The sequence below is a fragment of the Erpetoichthys calabaricus genome, chromosome 4, assembly GCF_900747795.2.
Source record: "Erpetoichthys calabaricus chromosome 4, fErpCal1.3, whole genome shotgun sequence".
Taxonomy (NCBI): domain Eukaryota; kingdom Metazoa; phylum Chordata; class Cladistia; order Polypteriformes; family Polypteridae; genus Erpetoichthys; species Erpetoichthys calabaricus.
In genome coordinates, this window is record NC_041397.2 from 225323821 (window position 1) to 225346372 (window position 22552).

General features: G+C 38.6%; 1 protein-coding gene across 1 annotated transcript; it reads left to right on the forward strand.

Annotated features, from left to right (window-relative positions):
* Positions 1-2240: 2240 nt before the first annotated feature.
* Positions 2241-22022, forward strand: kbtbd3 (kelch repeat and BTB (POZ) domain containing 3). Its single transcript, XM_028800393.2, has 3 exons — positions 2241-2402; positions 8337-8562; positions 16709-22022. The coding sequence occupies exons 2-3, from the start codon at positions 8345-8347 to the stop codon at positions 18312-18314; spliced, it is 1824 nt and encodes a 607-aa protein (XP_028656226.1). The 5' UTR covers positions 2241-2402; positions 8337-8344; the 3' UTR covers positions 18315-22022.
* The last annotated feature ends 530 nt before the right edge of the window (positions 22023-22552 follow it).

Consider the following 22552-nt stretch of genomic DNA (forward strand, 5'->3'; position numbering starts at 1 on the left):
GCCTTGACTTATCCATGGGAGAACTTAAACGCAAGTATATACGGTAATCAAACAGGTTTGATCTTGTCTCAAGTTGCATGAGAGGGCTGTGTGTGTGTTAGAGGTGAGAACCAATAAGTGCTCAGCTGGAAGTACAATACATATAATGGAGCTATGAGGGATAAGGAAGAGAAGCTTGTCTGTTGTGTTGTGTTTTACGTACTATGACAAAAAGAAAAAAAAAAAAAACAGCTGAATTTGCTGTACCTGGAAAGCATTCATACAGTACCAGCTCAACCAGGCAGCATATTATTGGCTGTCAGAAAAAAAGGCAGGCTAGCAATACCTTAGAAATGTGAAACCATGAAGGAAAGTTGTCATGAAGTTGTGTAATGTGTCATGTCCTGCGGCCTCTAGTCATGCCATCTGATATCATAAGGTGACAAGGTCAGCAACAGCAGTCATCAAGTCTGAAATCTCTTCTGACTGGAAATTGTGTAATATGTCACTGGCTTAATTAAACCCACTTCTTTTGCTTTAATTGACTTGTTTTTTAAAATCTGGAATCATTAAATGTTTATCTTTTTCAAGACCAGCAACCAAACAACAAAGACGGCCAACAGGTGACCAGCAAAATTGATCTGTTTTGTTCTCATCTACCTATAATACAATATCTTTTTCAATAGAAATATTAGAAAACAAAGAAGTTAAGGTCTGAAAAATATAGATCAATATAGATCTGGTCCACAAAACATTTGGATGATGTTCTCAGAAAAAAAAAATGGTTCAAATGCTTTCTAATTAAGAAATTGGTTAGAGTGAAAATGGTGGCCTTTCATGAAATGATTTTGAGACCACTGACTTAAATGATCATCTGCCTTGTATATCATTTTTACTTGATGGCTGGTTATGAAAAAAAATAACAATAAAGGTTTCTGAATATTAAAAAGCAAGTCATTTAAAATGCAGACAAAATATAGTAAATCTGTTCCATTTGCAACAGTAACTGATTACTAATTAAGAAAGTGGCTGCAGCTAATTAAGACTTGCAGCCTCTGTGGCCTTCCAGCACTTGAGTTTGATACTCTTGAGTTAGACCATTCCTAAGTTTGTGATCTGACACCAGCACCCAATTAAATCATGGCCCTCCGGCAATTGTCCATCCCCGGGCATTACCTAAAAACACAAATACCAATTATAAAAGATAAAACTGTAGGTTCTTGCCTGTCACTTCAACATTGCAGCAACAACAATAATTTATTTATTGTATACTGTAGCTCAAAATCACACAAGGAATGTCTCAATGTGCTTTAAACAGGGTCCCGTTTTTGACAGCCAAGCCTTGACTTGCTAAGAAGACAAGAAAAACATTCACACAAAAAAAAAAACAAAACAAAAATGCTTGCAAGGTAAAAAATGGAAGAAATCTTAGCCAGGGCAATTCAGAAAAGGCTCGAAACCCCCCCGGCTCCCTCCCCCCAAGCTGCAAGGCATGCAATGGCTTCAATAATTGGGTAAATACAATACACAAAACAGAACACAAGTACAGTAATCCTCTTTACAGAGCTGTCTGTCATTGCCACCTCAGAAATGCAATACAATAGTACAAACTGCAAGGCAAAAGGCAAGAATAGATTATACCACTCACTAAATACTGAATCATCACATATGAGGATACCGATTTCTTCAAATACATCAAAAATAAAGTAGAATTTGTTTAACATAAATTAGTATTTCAGTTTGAACAAGATGTGTCAGTATTGCAGCAACATCTGAACACTTTTACAGGGGCTCTGTAAGGCACTATACAGTATAGAATTGGTACAGCAGCCTGTCTTGGAATTGGGCAACATCTAAAAAAACAATCTTTTACATCGCAGTAATTAAATTAATCCCGTGCATACACAAGTTGCATGATATGCTTTACTCGCTTTAGTCCTTTAATATCACTTCAAAGTAAAATAAGCAACAAACACTAAACTTATTTTCAAAGTGACAGAGTTTATACTCTCTAATAAAATTTACATCTTTTAATGTTTCTTACCAGGCTCGGTTTTGTGGTTTCTTACATATTTCAAAAGCACTTTCAAAGGCAAAATTAGTGTGTTAATCTTATGTATCCATCTCTTTAAAGTGTCCCACAGTTCCCCTGTTTGACTAATGTGTATTAATCTTATATAGTCATCTCTTTTAATTTTTCCACAGTTTCTATGTTTGCTTAACGTGTCGTCAAAGTTGAACGCAATTAAAGCCGGCGCCTGACATTAACAACAGAAATGGGAACGCCGGAGAAAGGGTTGACGAGTGACGTCACATCCGCCTCCCCCTCCCGCCCTCGCAATGCCTTTCCGGTGGTGCGCGGCGTTTGGTGCTTTTTCGTGTGAAAGGCGCCGCGGCTGCTGTCCGAAGTGCTGAACCTGTAGGTGAGTGACGACGAGATTCAGTGTTCTCACATGGGGCCGCGGGTATTCCGGTTCTAATGAGCACAAAAATGTCATTCGAGAATAAAATGCAATGTGTAAAATGTACATCGCTCTGATGATAAATTATTAAACAAGGATCTTGGGTTTCAGGGAATGCGCAAGAAATATTACAATTTTATTTAAGACTGCAGCACTTTGTGCACGACAGTACTTACAAACGCAGTTGACATTTAAAAATTCACTATTTTTGCAGAACGTTTTCATTAAAATTATTCCCGCATGGTCTGCCATTGGTGGGTTTCAATCCTTTAAAATTGTTAGCCTTTTCTCTTTTAAGTATGTTTTACTGCAGGAATAAATTCAAGTGGGCTGCATGCTGGGGGTAAATCATGATGGAAAAATTGGAATGTAAGTGCACTTTCTCATTGTAACGGTTCTGCTTTCTTCCCTTATGCTTTATAAATGTGTTACATTTGTTTTTAAATGGTTAACAATTTTAGAATCCTATTTCCTCAAATTAATTTCTGTTGGAACTGAAAAATGGATAGATTAATGATTTATTTAAAGTTTAATCATGTTTATTCATAAGAATGGATTTGGAGAACATGAATAGCCAATGTTATCGCCTTTTTTTCTTCTTTTTTTTTTTTTTACTCCATTAACATTATGGTTAGAAACTTAAAACCTTTATCAGAAACTTTCCACACTGAAGTTTACGCGTCCTTAAATGTCAAAGAATCCATGATGTATCCATGTGGCCCAGCTAGCCTTTAAAGTTTTATGAAACTGTGTCAAAATCTATAGGCCTTTTGGTATTAGCAACAACTTATACACAATCTTTGTGTAATTGATACCTTGTTAAAATATGTTAACAATTTCATTTCTTGTTCTAATTTGCCTTATTAAGTACCACTATGATAACAGGTTTACTAAGGCAAATCAGATCTCCCTGACTTCAGTAACACACTCCAACAAAGATGTTGCAGTGCGTAGTTTACTTTAGTAAGAAATTTAGAAGGATTTGTATTGCTTGTCACAACTTTTCATGCTCAAGTAGTACAGTATACTCTTTTAAATTCACTTTTTCTGAAGAGTTTACGTTCATGAGTGTATTCAAATAATGGTAACTAATACAGATACTAATGGAAAAATAACATTTACTTTAGTGCTATTTTCCACCTTTATGCTTATTATTAAGAAAAGTGTGAGTAGAAAAACCTGCAAAGGAAGAATAAACACCAGATGTATTTGCAAAAAATAACTTTTTATTTTTTATTTAAAAAAGGATGGTTGGAAACAAGTTGGTGCAGTCCATACTCTCATTACCTCAGTCCCATTACTATTCCTGGTACCTGCTGTCTCTAGTTTACAGGTTCTCATTGTGTATGCATATGACATTCTAGGACTACTGTATTGTTAAGGTGCTAGGCAATCATTAATTGCCTTGTACATGTGGACACTTTTTCTATGGTGTCGTTTCTCGTGACTGAAGACAGAGAGATATATTTAAAGTTAGTAAAAAATCTTTTATTCAAACACACCAGGCAAAGGTAAAGTGACAGAGAAGCGCAGTCCTAGGACACCGCCCTTCATCTGCCCCCCGGCCAGGGCATCCCAAAGTTTTTATAACGCTTTGTCTTGTGATTTTAATTACACAAGTACTGCAAAACAACAACAACTGTTAGTTCCTTAAAACAATATATAAAAGCTAAGCTTTTTCTTATATCTCTAACTAAGCATTTTCTTACAGTCTCCAATATTGGCCAAAAGACAAATGTTACGTATCCCCTGCGACCTTGTGACTTCTTCACCCTGTCTCATTTTACTTTGAGGAAGTTAACCTAGAAAACAGTTTGAATCATATAGAAACTGATTTTGTTGAGCCCTTGCACAATATATTTTTGTCAGTTCATAGCCAGAGCTTGCAAGCATTGCTGAAATGAAAGTTTTTAGTCACCAAATACTCAGAGTACAAGGTGCTCAGGAGAACATCTTTCTTCTACATACATAATTTCCAGCTTCTTATAGTCCTCAGGGTAAAGGAAATTACATTTTCTGCTTTCCCCTTTGAATTTGAGCTTTGTTTTTCCAAGTAACTCTTGGTATATGTTGAGAGTATTAGTAGCTACAATCAAATCAGCTTTGTCATTTTTGCCTTATTCCTCATCCAGTTTTTTCTACTTGTTAGAAGTTTGGTTTCTCCTCATATGACCATAATTTAAAAATTTCTTTTCTATAAAGAACAGTATTCTGTCCATCCATTCATCCATCTATTCATTTTCTGATGCTTGTCTGGGTCCTAGTCATGGAGGTAGCAGTTTAAGCAAATTTGTCCAGACATCCCTTTTCCTTGCCACTTCCTCCAACTGCTCCAGGGGATACTAAATCATTCTGCTTCTGGTCAGACTTGCCCAAAACACCACCCCAATTAGGTATCCAGGAGGCATCCTAATCAGAACTGGCTCATTTCAATGCAGAGGAGCAGCGGTTCTACTCTGGGCCCCTACTGAATTTCTATGCTTCTCACCCTATCTTAAAGGCTGAACCCAGACACCCTGCGAAGGAAACTCATTCCTGCCACTTGTATCCTCAATCTAGTTCTTTCAGTCACTACCCACAGTTCGTGAATGACCATAAGTGAGGATTGGAACATAGATCAGCCAACAAATTGAGAACTAACCCTTTCAGTCCAGCTTCCTCTTCCACATGACTGCAGAACCTGCACTGATTTGCCTGTCGATCTCACGTTCCCTTCTTCCATCACTTGTGAACAAGATCCTGAGATACTTAAACTCCTCCACTTGAGGCAGCACCTTATGCCCAGCCCAAAGATGGCACTACACTCTTTTCTGGCTGAGAACTGTGACCTTGGATTTGGCGATGCTTATCCTCATCTTGGTCACTTCACACTTGGCTTCAAACTGCCCCTGTGCATGTCTAAAGTCTAAGTCAGCAGGACTAAATCATCTGCCAAAGGCAGAGATGTGACCCTGAGGCCACAGAACTGGACACCCTCCACTCATTGCTTGTGCCTAGAAATTCTGTCCATAAAAATTGTGAAAAGAATCAGTGAAAATGGCAGCCCTGGCGGAGTATCACACCCACTGTGAATGAATCTAACTTACTGCCTACAATGTGAACCAGACATTTGCTATGGTTGTACAGGAACCGAATAGCCTGCAACAGCTGGCCTGGTATCCCATACTTGTGAAACACACCCATATGGCACTCCAAGGGATGAGGTTGTATGCCTTTTTCAAGTTCACAAAACACATGTAGAAAATCTTGTCATACTCCTATGAACCCTGCAGAATCCTTCTGAGGGCACAAAGCTTGTCTAGTGTTTCTAACAAAAGCAAAAATCAGCATTGTTCCTCCTGAATTTGAGGCTCAATCAATAGCTGGATCCTCCTTTCCAGAACCCTGGCATAAGCCTTCCCAGGCAGGCTGAGGATTCTGACCACCCTAAAGTTGGAACACATCCTTCAGTCCTCTTTCTTAATGATGGGGACCAACACCAATTCAGAGGTACTTTCCTTGACTTCCATGCAATGCTGAAAAGGGGTGTCTTTAAGCTCTCAGGGCAAATATAATCAACCCCATGGGGTTCCACCACCAAAGAGTTTTTTAGCTACCTCAGCAACTTCAGCTTCAGTGGTTGCTAAGCCTCCTCCAAGTCAATTGACTCTACTTTCTCAAAGGAAGGCATGGAATTTAGGAGGTCCTCAAAGTGCTCCTTCCATCACCAGCCTATATCCCCAGGTAAATTCAGCATCATTCCATTCCTATTATAAATCACATACGTGAAGGACTGCTTCTCCCTCCTGAGTCACCTGACAGTTTTCCAGAATCACTTTGAGGCCAATTGAAAGTCATTTTCCATGACCTCCCTGAACTCCTCACACAATCAAGTTTTTGCTTCCTCCACTGTCATTGCTGCTCTCTGCTTAGCCTGTCAGCTGCCTCTGGAGTTCCACAAGTTAAGCAAGCATCAAAATGACTCCTTCTTCAGTATAACAGTTCCATTTATTGCTGGTGTCCACTACCTGGTTCAGGGATTGTCTCCATGACAAACAACACAGCTTTGTGCAGCTGCTTCAGCAATGGAGTCATAGAACATGGCCCATTCAAGTTCAATCTCCCCAGTCTGCCTTGGAATGCAAGAGAAATTCATCCAGAAGTGTGAGTAGATCTACTGGATGACGGTGTCTGCCAAACATTCCCAGCACACCCTCACTATATGTTTAGGTTTCCTTGATCTGTCCAGCATCTTCCCCTGCCATCTAATCCAGCTCACAATCAGGTAGTGATCAGATGACAGCTCCGCCCCCCTTCATCCAAGTGTCCAAGACATACGGTTGCAGATCTGATGACATGACTACGAAATTGATCATCGACTTATGGCCTAGGGTGCTCTGGTGCAAAGTGCAGTTATGTGCACCTTTATGCTTGAACATGATGTTCACATTCACAGAAGTCCAAGATCAAAGCACCACTTGGGTACAGATAGGTAAGCTCTTCCACCCAATCACATTCCTCCAAGTATTACTGTTATTATTCATGTGCATATTAAAGTCCCCCGGTAGAATGATAGAGTCCCCTGTGGGAGCCCCTTCCAGCACATCCCCCAAGGTCTCCAAAAAGGCTGAATACTTTGATCCAATTGTTGGTGTGAGTCAGCCCTGTCCCCAACTCAAAGTTACAGGGAGGTGACCCTCTCATTCACTGGGGCAAACTTTAACATGCCAAGTTGGTGGGCTATAAATAAGCCTATACCACAGTGGAATAGCATCCAGCCCCACTCAGGGATTTTTGTTATCTAGTGGATATTTCCCTACCTCCTGCACTAGTGCAGACTCTTTCCCCACCAGAGAGATCACATTCCATGTCTCTAGAGTAATCAGTTTCAGTAGCTAAAGATTGGTGTGCTAAGGCACATATCTTCGACTGCCACCAAAGCCACAATGCACCAGATCTTTATGGCTCCTGCTGAAGGTGGTGAGCCAACTGGGGGATGGAACCAAGTTGCTCCTTGTGGCTGTGTTCAGCTGGATCCCATGAGTAAAAGCCTAATCAGCAGGCACTCCATCCAGAATCTTCCCCCAGACCTTGCTCTAGGCAGGTTCTCAGTTTCCCTTTTCATGGTGAAGTTACTGGGTACATGATTTGAATTTTCAAAGAGGTCAATATGAACCAGACTTCACCTTGGACTAATTTGCTTTGGGTGCCCCTAACAGGTGTAATTACCCTGGAGATAACTCCTAGAATCACTGGGACACACAAACCCCTTTACCTCTTTAAGGTGGTGATTCACAGATGGGTGCAGTAATCCAGCAAAGGATTATATACCATGCTGTTCTTTCTGAGACTCTGTGAAGTGCCTTGAGTATGGGAAAAGTGCTATACAGTATAAATAAAATATATTATTATTATTATTATAGGATCATTTATTTTAGTCAGTCATTACCAATGCAGAACTGGGATATTTTCCCTGTGTCTATGTGGGCTTTTCCCCAGGTAATTTACTTCTCACATTCCAAAACACACATATTAGGTGACTGATGGTCACTGTTGCCATGTCCAAGACTGACTTATTTCTTATGCCCAATTCTGCTGGGATTGGCACTGGCTTCATTACCTGAAAATGGATAAGCAGTTTAGAAAATGAATATATTGATGGATGGAATTTAGTATGATGAGCTCCACTAGAACTGTGTCTTACTTCCCCAGAAGAAAACACATGCATTCTTGGGCAAAGCAGCTGTCACTGAGATATCAATGTAGGTTTCTCCAAAAGACAAAGGTTTATAATTAACTTGAATTAATAATCAGAATTGTTTAGGAAATGTATGGATGGATATAAAGGCAGCCTTTTTATTAGTAATTATTAGGAATGTTAACATTTTCATTCATTTTCTATTTTGGGAAGGACAGAAGATATCATGGAGAACCACTGTGACCCATTCAACAGAGTTGTCTGCAATGGCGTGCCTGAGAAGAAATCTGTTATCTTAGTAGCAGAAGACCATGGTCAGCATGTTCTGAATGTTCTTCAGAATTTCAGAGAGGAAAACATCTTTTTTGATTTTTATATTCGTGTCAAGGGAGAGATGATACCCTGCCATCGCTGTGTCCTGGCTGCTTGCAGTGATTTCTTCAGGTAAACATGTTCGGGGATAAAATAAAATTATTGGTGCATCTTTATTTTACACTGCACCATTCAAAGGGTGTACTGTCATAAAAAATCTTGTATTTTCAAATTATAATGGAACTCACAAGATCACATATGGAATCCATAGAAACAGAGGAATAAATAAAGTTGCAAGGTGTTATTTTTTTATTCTTATTATTTTTACTGTTTTTTACCTGTACAAGTGCAGTTTGAACCTGTCTTACCAGAAGACTGCTATACAAGTAGGGGCAACTCAGTTGCACATAGTTAGTGGCGCTTTCTGTGAGCTCTAGAGACTCAATCACTGTCAGTGTGAAGTTTACGTTTCTATATGGATTTTCAGTGGTTACTCCATAAGGGTATGCAGGATAGGGAGAGGTGACTTTATATTTGAATAACATGTATGAGTGAATGTAAGTGTCTGTGTGAATGTGCAGTTCAACATACGTTATTCCTGCCCTGGTCCCATAACTGACAACATAGACTGTGGCTCTGCAAACATATGTTTGTCTAAAATTTATGAAAGAATAAATAAAATAAAGTAAATGACAAGAAAAACTGCATGATGTGTAAAATCAGTCGCATCTCTGGATTAAGGGCATGTGGGTGACTGTCTCCACATCTCACAAATAGTAAACTCGCCTCATTAATTTAATGAATTCCTAAAGCAAATTCTTCTTATTTGATCCATTAGTTTTTTTTGTGACACAATTTATGGGGGGGGGGGGTGGATTGAACTTGCATCGCGTATTATTTTGGAATAGTCATCATAATGATCATGAATCATGTCAGCTACTTAAGTACAGTATGATTTAAAACTTTGCCTATTGAAAAATAATTTTAAATTTAGGCATATTCATTTCTATTTCTGCTGTCAAAGTTGAAGATTTGTTGATACTGAGATAAATTTTATAACTATTCTTTGGTGGTTGTACTAGTTTTTATGGCTTTTTTCAGCTGACATTTTATTAGTGCTGATGCTAGTAGCCCAATTCATTGTAAAACACGTTGTCTGTGCCTCGTTCCTTCATGTGGAGCTTACTAGAGACTACTCCCTTGGCCACCCTCCATTGCTGTTTCCATTGTTCTGCTCTTTCTGGAGGCTTCCACACAGCTCCAATGATCTTTTCTAGGAATGCTGTGATCAATTTTTATTTAGGACAGATACTAATCATCAATTTAATGTTACAAGAACTGGCCAATTCCAATACTGATTTAGATGTTACCTGATAATTTTTTATTAACAAAATGAAATTCCATATACTTATTGTTCAATGACCATAAAAAATACTAAAATAAAATGAACCCCCCTAAAGCACATAATTTTTTAACTAATAAAATACGTACACAAAATATCAATCAGAATATATTTGGCACAACAGAAAATAAACTGTCGTAATTACAAGCCACAATTCTAATAAAATGTTCATAAAATGTGTATCAGGAAGATAAAAAGCTAATATGTTTAAAAGGTTTACATGTAAAATACACTAACAAGACTATTGTTTGCTAAGCAGTGAGGGCAAATTCTTGTTTATCTGCTTATTTTATAATTAAAAATATGAGCTGCTGTAGTAAACACAAGTTCCCTCACTGTTCAAACTCAAACAATAAGTGTCCATTTCTATTAAAGGATAAAGCTTCTCTATTAATTTCCACTGAAGACACATTTCTCATTTCTTCCACCCCAAGTACATCTGGACAGCGTACACATCTGCCCTACCTCTCCATACTAAACATGACTCCTCAGATTCCTTTTTCCAGTTTATTGCTCCACTTTCTTTAATGTAAAGGCCAATAATTCCAATATTTCTGTCTTCACTCTCTCATAAAGTCTGACTGTCAGCTTGCTATTTACAGGACGTTCAAGGCATAAAATGACCCATGTGCTTCCTCAAGTGCCATAATAATTTGCATAATGGAGCACTACAACTAAATTACCGTAACGCTTATAAAAGCAGGTTTGAGATCGGGCAATTTACCAATCACGGGTCAAGTCATTTGGATTGAGAATTGGCCCATTTCAATCGTTACTGATTGATCAGTCATCTTTTCTCTGTCACATCCAATGCCTGCACATTCATGTCACTGGTTCCACCTCACTTGGGGTCAGAGGCAACATCACCTGCACTTACTTGATCCGACTCTGTGAATCGATTCAGACCAGAGTCTTACTCAAGATCACCAATGGTCACCTACTGTAATGTTGGGAAACCAACAAGATTTGTAAGGGCAAATTAGGTGAGAGAGAGAGAGCGATACGAAACAGAAAAGGGTCAAAAGTGGGAGATCAAAAAGTGCCGAAACTATGAAACCAAAGGGCAAGACGAAAATCAAGGTCAGAAGGACAAAATGAATGTCAGGAACCTAAGAGATCAATTCACAAAACAAGAAATATTAGGTTTAGCAAAGGCTCTTTAGCCGCAGCTCAGATAAAGACATTTTGCTATTTAAACCCACTACTGCAATTACCAGTGGGTGTCACACCTGGATGCCACACCATCAATTACGGGAAACGTTACCTTGGCAACTGGAACAAGCTTTGGTTCACTCAAGGCCCATGAGACGGTTGTGAGACGAGATAAAATTGCAAAATGTAACACATAGCCTGGCCCATGGATTTAAGCAGAGTAGGGAGTCTCATTAATTTTACTTGTTCATCTCTCTCTGTCTCTTTATCTCTCACTCTTTCTCTCTCACTCACTTACTCACTCACTCACTAATGCTCAGACACACACACATTCTGCACAGCTTTTCAGGATGGCCCCCTACTGAGAGGTCCTAGTGACCCTACCAGAATTTCATTGCCAAAAATACCTCATGGCCATGGCCTTGCAATTCTTTCTTTACTTGTAATCTGAGAAATGCAGTTTATTTTGTAGTTGACGCCTAACATGTGGGTTGGTGGATACCATAGTACCAGTAAACTCTTTACAGGTGGAACTGAACAGAACACAGAGTGAGGCATATATGTGGCAGATGATTTTTAATATTTGAAATATAAGGTTATACAGTACACATAGAAAGTAAAAACATCTACCGGTATATATATAATTCACTAAGCCGAGAGACAAGTAGCCACCCATGGAAAGCACGCCGGAAGGGGCGTGGATTCACTAAGCCGCCAACAAGTAAGACACCCAAGACCATTGGATACGACGACAACTCGCAGAGCCACGCCCACCAACTCGGACGCGACAAGTCTGAAAAAACGACATCATTTATGTTCGGCAGGGCTACAGTACACATGCACCTCTGAGCTACGTTGACTTTTCGTTTACGAGGCACGACCGCGTGCACCATACCAAACTGTTTTACATGCTACATACAGCAATTCGCATCCACGACAAACATGCGTCTTCTTAGATGGTTCTGCAGGGACACGGAAGACGTTTCCCCGCTCACCAACACTCCTTTTTTCCCGGCCCGCGTCTACCCTCGCTCTCTAGGCATTCACACTGCCTGCTCATGTGCCCGAACGCAAAAACTCACCGACCACCCAGTTAGTCCCTTTCGTTTGTGCTATGAGTCCACATACACCTCTAAGCCACGTTGACTTTTCATTATTATTTTCGGTTACGACACCCGACCACGTCCCCCATCGAAAACCTGCCTATCAGTCAGGTTTTTTTTTAAAAATGTCATTGACAAAACTGTTGCTCTCAAACTTGCAACATGGCTGTTGGCTTTGTTTGCCAGCATTGGGATAACTTCGGCGACGTGGTCACAAACTGCAACATCTCACCACACAAGGAGGCCCTATCTCTCAAGATTTAATATGCACAATCGGTAACACTACAAAAATGTTGCTCTCTCCAGAGTTCCATCTTTTCATTCACTTTCTGTTGTATCCTCAAACCCTCCCTTTTTAAACAAATGTGTCTTTCCAGAAGTGTTCAACCATCAATATATAATTATGCGGCGTTTGTTATGCCGCGGGTTCACTATTGTGTTGTATTTTCCTCTCTCCAGAGTTCCATCTTTTCATTCACTTACTGTTGTATTCTCAGACCAACCCATTTTAGACAACTGTGTCTTTCCGGAAGTGTTTAGCATTCAATAAATAATCATGCATGAGATTGAGCATTAACAGGTCTCTGATGTCCCGTACTGCACGCGCACTACACTGAATGTATCAACCGGGGATTGCATTTGTTCCCCATGAACGAGGAATTCCCAGAAACTCCAGCTCATACGCTCACACTGATTACGTCCCTACCTTTTATAACCCCCCCCCCCCACACACACACACCCCCCGATACTAGCATGGTCGGGTGACACAAAACACGGCATCAATCCAGCTGTAAGCCGCATTGACTTGCCTTCCATGGCCACCGCTTCAAATGTATTTCATTGCAACAACACTTCTTTCAATGTTATACAGATTCCCGCATCAGGTAACTGCACGCGCACTATACTGAATGGATCAACATGCATCTATCCAGCGCAGAAAGGCGAAAAGCGAGGTGCATGTGGACTCTGCCCCAGTGCCGTCCACCCCCATCCCTCGATCTGGGAGGAGAAGGCGCGATTTTCAAATGTTAATTTTCTCCCTGTGCTTAAAAATCATTAAAAAAAGGCCTGATTATGCGGCGTATGGTATGCCGCGGGTTGGCTAGTTAGATATAATTACACAATTAGAAATATGATATTTGAAAGTATACTTTATATAAAGACTTTAGGACTTGTCACAGCCCACAGCCATGAGAACAGATACCATGGTGATACCACATACAGATACCACATCAGCCAAGAGAACATGCGATTAAAGAGTAATTAAGTGAGTAAAATAGCCAATAGGATGTTGGATTACATAGCATAATGTACTGAAAACACAACAAGAGAGACTGTTAAAAAAGAGATGCCTATGAAAAATAATATTTTAAAACTATTACTTACCCTGCATTGATTGTAGCAATGGCAATGAAAAAAAATCTCCTTTCACATAATCCATATGTCAGATATCTAGTTGTATGGTCACAACATCTGGGGAAAATGTATTTAGGCTAATTTATTATTTAATAAATCATTTCCAGAAAATGTTGTCATCAAACGAGAGTGATATTTTGAACTGAAGACCTGCTTTCCCCTCATTCATTTGTTCTGTCCAGTAATAGCTCATTCATTGGCTATCATGGTGCTTCATGTCATATCAACATTACAGAAAAGTAAGCAATTACCAGGCAGAAAACGTGTCCTATTTGTGCATATCTGAGGTTCTTTGACAAGCAAATATTTAAGTCAATGGTGCAGTTTCACAAGTTGTCATGGAAAAACGTGGAAATATTGCGCTCTGGCTTAACTTCCAGTGAATGTTGGGTCTTCAATTCAAAAGATCGACGCCATTTGAATATGCTCCCCAGCAATTTATGAGAAGATTTTACAGATGGTGGTTTATTTAACAATATTTTTTATCAGTAATACATACGTTTGAAATGTGAGCATACATCTATGTATCTGATGTGTGTATTATGCAACACCAGTAAACAGAGATTATTTTTCATGGGTGTTTTGATTCTGTTTCTGTTTATTTAACATCTGTACCCATAGAAGCCTACTTTTTCAAGACCTCAGCTCTCTATAAAAGCAACAGATTAAAAACATTTTCATCCAAAGATACTAACAACATGGGGTAAGTACCAGATAAAAAAATGATTACTTTTCGTTGGAGTATTGCTTTAAGCAGTAAGTGTAATTCCCATTTTGAACACTAGGTCCAGCTGTTGTGTAAAAATCACATCTCAAGCCTTCAAGCTCTTTGAAATGTCAGAGCTAAAGAAACAAAAAGTTGACAGTGAATGTGTGGAATTCTAGCCAAACTGGCAAAATGAATATTTATTCCACCAATGTTGGAGGCAAGTGTGTCTGTCTAATTTAATAAGAATCAGTTGCTGTAATGAAGGAATATAATGTAAAGAGACATTATGAAACAAAATTTCATGAGTATTTCAACCTGTACTCTCTCGTGCTGAGTAAGACCAGACAATAAAACATGACTCTGCTGGGAATAGGCTCTACCTCTGTAATCCAGAAAGTCAGTCATTGTCTAACCCGCTATATCCTAACACAGAGTCACGGGGGTCTGCTGGAGCCAATCCCAGCCAACACAGGGCACAAGGCAGGAATAAACCCCTGGCAGGTCGCCAGCCCACCGCAGGGTACACACACACTAGGGACAATTTAGGATCACCAATACACCTAACCAGCATGTCTTTGGCCTGTGGGAGGAAACCGGTGTACCCGGAGGAAACCCATGCAGACACGGGGAGAACATGCAAACTCCACGCAGGGAGGACCCGGGAAGCGAACCCAGGTCACCTTACTGTGAGGCAGCAGTGCTATCACTGCGCCACCGTGCGGCCCTTAATCCAGAAAGTGCATTATGAAAATAATCACTGAGTTCTGAGTTAACTCTTTATCTCATTTTTTGTGATAATTTGTGATCCTTTTCCCCCAATCTATTTGTCTGTTTGGTGGCTTCTACCCAAATAATTTATATTTTGCATTTACTTCTTTCAGGAAGCTTCCTAAGTAAGGTTATAATTTTTTTATCATTTTATTTCATTTTGGGCACCACCATTTTCTGTGTATTTAGTGCTGTGGTTTCTATGGAAATGTTCTCAGAAGGCATTGTGGGGCACACAGCGTATCTATTAAACATCCACGTCTGTTTAAATAAAGTGCAATTTAGTGATTCTTTGAGTTACTTTTCTTTGGCTTACTGAATATTTTCCTTTGTTTTTTTATATTGATTCTTGGTTTGTGATATGGCATAGATGAAAAGAGTACTGATTCCTGGTTACCAAAACTCTGTCTATTTTAATGTCTACCTTCATCTCCTGGTCCTCTCTCATAAAATATTTTCCAGAATCTCTATACTGTACTCTTAATATACATTTTTTAATTCTTAAAACATTATCATTTTTGACAAACATTTTTATCACTTTTCACTAGAATAAAATAATTAGAAAGAATGTAAAATGACAATCAGAAAAACATATTCATTTATGTTACTTTGGTTTTGTACTCCCAATGGAGTTTGTTCTAGTTTTTTATTTTTAGTTTTTTAATAACATTGTATGGTAAATCATGAAGATGTTTGCTAAAAGCATTTGTTTCTGAAGCAGACCTCATAACAAAAAGAAAATTCCAAAAGTTCACTGATTTCTGAAATGAAACTTTAAATCTGTTCTTGTAACATGTTATGTATGGCTACAACAAATGAATCCTTTCATTTTGTAAATTTTAATTTGGGAAAATATTCAATTGATTAATCAGATTAGCTGAAAATGATGGCACAGAAATTACACCAGGAGCTCCTCCTATAGCTTATTGTGAAGGTGCATGTTGCTCATGATAACTAAAATTATTCCTGTATTTAAGAATTGCGACATTAAAGACATTAAAACAAGCATATGACAGTCATTTTCATTTCAGTTAATTGATTTATTGTTAAAGGGCAAACTAAACTGGCATTTACAACAAATATAAAAGTGCATTGTAGTGTACTCATAGAAGTGTCCAATGTTTATGATTGGAAATGTTGTAAAGAGGATTATAAATAATTCAATTGTTTGAATTGGATGGAGATGAATTTCTGTTATATATGCACATGATTTGTATGTGCATCGTTTACTTCATAATGGAGTCAGTGTCTGATATATTTCTGCAAACATTTTCACACAGTTCACTGTTTATTAAAACGTAATTATTATCACAAGTTTATTTTCTGTCAGCAGCTTTCACTTTTATAAATTCTTTGAAAGTCAGAACCATGCATTTTATTTGCTTATTAATTCACAGATTTTTTTTTTTTGGCCAGTTCCAAGTGTAGCAGATCAACAGTGTTCTCGCTTCTCTTTCAACTGTGCTGCAGCCAGGAGTGAGTGGAATTGAAGTTCTTTCTGTGTGGCAGCAGTAGAGAACTGGATGAGTCCTTTAAGAAACAAGCAGGAGTACATATCAAAAACCCACACAGGTCCCACACAGACTTCTCAAGTTGGACCAAATCTTGCCATATTTATATCTTACATCTGACACTGACTGCTTTTTTTGGCATATAAAGTATAACCTGATAGTCTACTAAAAATCAGCCCCTTAACCTGCCTTAATCTGTTCTTCTGTTTTCTTGCAGAGCCATGTTTGAAGTAAACATGCGAGAGCGAGATGATGGAAGTGTGACATTGAGCAACCTGTCCCCCAAAGCTGTCAAAGCCTTTTTAGATTTTGCTTATACAGGAAAGACGGAAATAAATGAAGAAAATGTGGAAATGTTCTTCCAGCTCTCCTCCTTTCTACAGGTTTCCAATCTTGCTGAAGCTTGTAGTGATTTCCTTATCCGAACAATCGACCTCGCAAATTGTCTGCAGCTCCTGTCTATCTCGGAAGGATATGGCTCAACACGTCTGTACCACAGAGCTCTTGACTTTGTTGTACATCATTTTCATACACTTGTAAAGTCCAGCGATTTTCTGGAGATGAATGTTGCTATCTTGGAAAAGTGTCTGGAGGCAGATGAGCTCAATGTTCTTGATGAAGAGACCGTTCTAAAAGCTGTTCTTATTTGGACAAAACATGATCTTGCGAAACGACAGAAGTTTTTCCCCCAGTTAATTAAACTTGTGAGGTTACATCAGATGCCCGAAGGAAGTCTAGAAACCTTTTCCCAGTCTGAAAGCCTCTTAAATAGTAATGTTGATTGCCTTAAAACAATCAAGGAAGTTACAAGGAGTCTTCACGAGCTGAGTGGACTGTTTCCTGATGCACGGCCTTCCACTACTGAGAAGTACATTTTTGTCCACAAGACTGAGGAGAACAGTGAAATCCGCCACACCTTCTGCTACAACATTGAAACTGATCGCTGGCAGGAGCTGCCTGAGACTCATATTTCTGACCTGTCAGGCTCAAGTTTGGTCAGCTTTGGAGAAAAGCTGTTTGTGACTGGTGGATGCAAAGGTAACTGCTGTCGGGCTGTGCGACTTCACATCGCAGAACCATTCCATGATGCTACACATGAAACCTGGTGTTATTGCCCAGTTCAAAATCAGTTTTTCTTGGTCTCGCCGATGAAAAAACCACGAACAATGCACACATCTGTTATGGCACTGGAAAAGGTTTATGTCATAGGAGGAAAAACTAGAGGGACACGCAACATCAAAAGTTTATTAGATGTGGAATATTATAACCCATTGAGTAAAGAATGGCAATCAGTGAATCCTTTGCCAAGAGGCATCTATTACCCAGAGGCAAGTGCCTGCAACACTGTCATTTATGTGCTGGGTTCAGAAGTTGAAATAGCTGACATTTTTAACCCTAGTTTGGACTGTTTCTTCCGATATGATGCAGATACAGATCAGTGGTCAGAACTGGTGGCAGAATTTGGACAGTTTTTTCACGCAACTTTAGTCAAAGCTGTCCCAGTGAACAACACCTTGTACATCTGTGATTTGTCTACATATAAGGTATATAGCTTCTGTCCAGATACTTGTGTTTGGAAAGGAGAGGGCTCCTTTGAGTGTGCTGGCTTCAATGCAGGAGCCATTGGAATTGCTGACAAAATATACATATTAGGAGGGGATTATGCACCGGATGAAATCACAGACGAGGTGCAGGTATACCATAGTAACCGGTCAGAATGGGAGGAAGTGTCCCCAATGCCACGGGCACTTACTGAGTTTCACTGTCAAGTGATGCAGTTCAACCGATACAGAGATCCATGGAAGCTGAACATAGAAACTTAACAAAATGTTTTGGGCAACTACACAAAAGATTTGCACTACTCCCTTTTGTTCAAAGAATCATGTCCTAGATTTAAAGCATCCAATTAAGGATTACCATTATTCAATGCTAGTTGCATTGATTTGGTGTCATCTGGACAATAAACCATTAGTACAAACATGCAACTTAAGGACAACATTAATGATCACACACAATCAACCAAGTTATTAGAAACACACTTGGACATAATAATCAAATTATTCTGGATATTTCTTAAAGTCTGGATTTTAAATTCATGTAGCTCACAGCTTGTGGATACAAGCACTTTTTTGGTCTTAATTTACCTAAAACATTTACCGCTTGGAAGGACAATGAACAGAGCGTGGCAGATTCAGGATCAGCATCACTGCTTCCAGTGACATTTTAAGATTTCTTAAATGTGTAATCTTTCTAGACCATAGCAGATGTGGACCACCCATGCTAGACTGTTGGAAGTGGTAATGTAATTCTGTACCCTCTCAAAAAACTGGTCATTGATATATTAGAAAGGTTCTCCTGTGTTATATTTTGTCACCAATTATTTTGTTTTCTTGATATTTAATTGCAGATTATTTAGATTATACTATTTGACCAGTTTGGTTACTTCATTCCTGTAGGCAGACTTAATGTAATTTGTGATGAGACCCATAAGAAAACATAACATCCCCAACCTACTTACTGTATATACTCGCATATAAGTTGGGTCTTGAAACCCAAAAAATCAATCATAAAATCAGACCCCGACTTATACGCCCATTCAAAAATACGACACTTACATTTTTTTTTTACCTCTTCTTACTTCCTCCAATCTCACACCAGTTTCTCAGACACATCAAATTTTGTTGCAGCAGCACAGTTACCAATTTCTTTCGCCACTTCAATGACTTTTAATAATAATAATAATAAAAATACTTTTAATAATAATGATCGAATGCTCCATCGTAGATAAGGAATGCTCTTACGATAAAGGTGTATGAAGGTGTGAGATACAAAAAGCACAAAACAGTGCAAACATCACTTCAGAATAGTTTGGGTATTACTGTGTGGTCACGTAGGCACGAGAGAGAAAGAGAGAGAGAGAGAGAGAGGTTAGGAGCATGCACTGATACAGCTCATTGCCACACCCACATAGAAAAAAAAGGCAGTGTGCTCCATGGTTACTCTCTCAGGCAGGCGTTAGCATATCATAATCTCTTGGACCAATAGTGTGAGTTTTCCACATTTGATTTATATGACCAACATTATAAAATACTGGAAATTATATGGTAAAATCATGCCCCAAATTATCTACAGGAGAACTTAAACGTGAGTATATACGGTAATCCAATTCAGGTTCACCCTGAGCCAGAACACTGGGTAAGAGGCAGGGAGTAGCTCTGATCTGTTCTGATTCTAAATGTAAAAAGATTTGATCTGTAAAAACACTGCCCTCAAGTGTCTATTTGAATGAACAATATTACATTTTGCCAACGCAAATTTAAGTTAATTGTGTAATTGATAAGATTGCTTGAGGTAAACCATTAATTAAATAATGTCTAATTATTAAACATTCCTAGTTTGTGTATTTGAAATGAAGATGTGTTAATGAGCCACAACACTGTGTGGCACCCATATTCAGAATGGCTAGCTTTTAATAGTGTGAACAAAAACAAGCAGTGTTGCTATTAGTTTGAGTGTAACCTTTGAGACTTGTTCCTGTGCTTTAAGACCAGCCTAAAAAATTAAAATCTTTTAAAATTTCACAAAGTAGAGGAATTAAATGTAATACGTTATTCAGATTTAATCTGTCATTGCTAATGGCTGGTAGCTGTCTGAAAGAGGGAAGAAAGCTTTTTTATTTGTCATACAGCATGAAAATAACACAATATGGGGTATCTTTCAAAAAACAAGACACAAAAAAGACATTTTGTGTTTAAAAAGATTAGATTTCTCTGCCAAGCCCTCAGACCACTATAGTCTAGTCAATTATAATAATATTCTTCTTTTTAAATTCAAATTCAGACACCTTGATTTCAGGACAGTGAAAACAAAATGTGCTTCCTTTTGTAATCATTTTATGTCTGTGCTGAGAGCAGTGATCAAACTTACGGTCACAGACATAGCAAATGGTTTAAAGCAAACCGTTTATTTACAATAAGGGAAGAACAGCATGGACTTTGAAAATGGGTTTACCCAAAAAGGAGCTATGATAGATGCCCCATCTTTCTTCTGTATAGGTTTCCTCAGTTAAAACAGAATACTTTCTCCCATGATGCAATTTTTTTTTAATATGGGCATGGCGTCATGAGAGAATGTATTCTGTGTTAAGTGTAGCTAAAAATGCATCAAAGCAATAAATAAATGTAACTCCTGAATTATTTGACATTAACAACAGCCAAGACTGTAAAAAACTAAGACATAAGTTACATCATGGCAAACAGGAAATAATACTCAGTTAGGCTTCACTCAAATTGAAATATACATAACATTTAGAAACTTGTGTGACACAATTCAGTATCAAGGAGAATGGGAGGTCATAACAGCAGCATGGAGTGCAAGACTGGAGCCAACCCTAGACAAAGTGAAAGTTCATTTCACAGCCAACTCCACTCTGCATTGCTCATCCACACTGAGCCAATTTACATTCATCAATTAACACGGACATGGAAAGAGAGTGCATACTCCCCAAATACAATGACAAAATGCAGAATTCAAACTCTGGATCTGTGAGGCAGCAGAGCTAACCACTGTATCACCATGCCACCCTGATATACAGTAACGTGGAGACGTAACAGCCAGTGTACAGCTTGAAATGGTAGACACAATACTTTGATACACTGAAACACATTTTACTAACTAAACAAAGTGACTGTATCTCATGAAGGACATTGGAGTTAATGCAACTGCCCCACATCTATAGGATTACAAATTCTGTTTGTGATTCTAACATGTTCCCCAGGCAGAACATCCAAAATGGGAAATTCTTTGACTTGTTTAGCAGGGAAACAGAACCACATGAAGACTCAGAATATCCTATTGTGATAACTGTGGGATAGAAGATCAGTAATAACGTTTATCTACCATTCAGCTGAAGTTTACATTCATTTAAGTGGACAAAATAGAGTACAAGATTAAGTCTCAGTTATTATTTAATTCCACCTCTGATGTGGGGGGAAATAAAGCAAAAAGATAAATGCCAATGTAGTTAAACAGTTCATATAACAGGCAAATACAAAGAGAGGAGTTGCTAGGTACATCACACATATACCATCTGACCAGACTAGATGAGAGGGAGACATATGTAAGTGATGGGACCCCATGAAATCCTCTGAGTCCTTAACTTCTCTTTATAATGTACACCTATAATGCAAATTATGCGTCAATAGCCTGAATCCATAAAATGAGCAGGCATGTCGTGATCGTTTAGGCCCATGGTAGCAGACCTACAATATATTGCATTGCAAAAATGATAAAGAAATATAAATGGGTCATTATTTCATTGTGGAAATCACTGGCCTGTCAGCAAAAAGGTTTGTTTTAATGTGTCTGTTTTGTTTGACTGAGTTATTGTCCAGATCTCTCAAAATGTTAGACTTATGGACACTCGCTCTTTCAATTCTGTGCTACTTTAATGCATGGAGCTCAAAAGTATTTAATATGTAAGCTGTCAGCCTCACCAAAATGTCTGCACAATAAAGCCAAAAATGTGTTAACCTCTTGAGCTTATTCTGCTTTTCATTCTTTGGATGTTCAGTGCATTACTGTTCTGATCAAGGTTAGTGCTACTACCTCATAAGTCCTGGATTATAGAAACTACCTGTGGGGCATTTGTATGTTCTGCCAGTATTCTCTCTTACATCCCAAAGATGTGTGTGTAAGACCGATTAAGTGTTCAAAACTGGCCTTATATGTGTGTGGGTTGTGCAATGGCACCCTGTCCAATATTGATTCCAGCTTTGTCTATAAATGAACATAAGGGTAGGTTTCGACTCCTTATGACCCATAATTAACAGGCCAGAGAAAAGACAGATATATGCATTGAACTCTGTTTACCTCCTGACAGCTTCTCATTTTAATTGAAACTAGCTGAAATACCCTGCGTTGCCCGGGAAGAAAATAAAGTGTTTTTTTTTTAATTGTTTGAGAAATGTATAATTAAAAAAACACAACTTTAAAAATAAAAATAAATTAACAAACAGTGAAGACTCAGTAATGTGCTTGTCTTCTGGTATGTATGTTATCA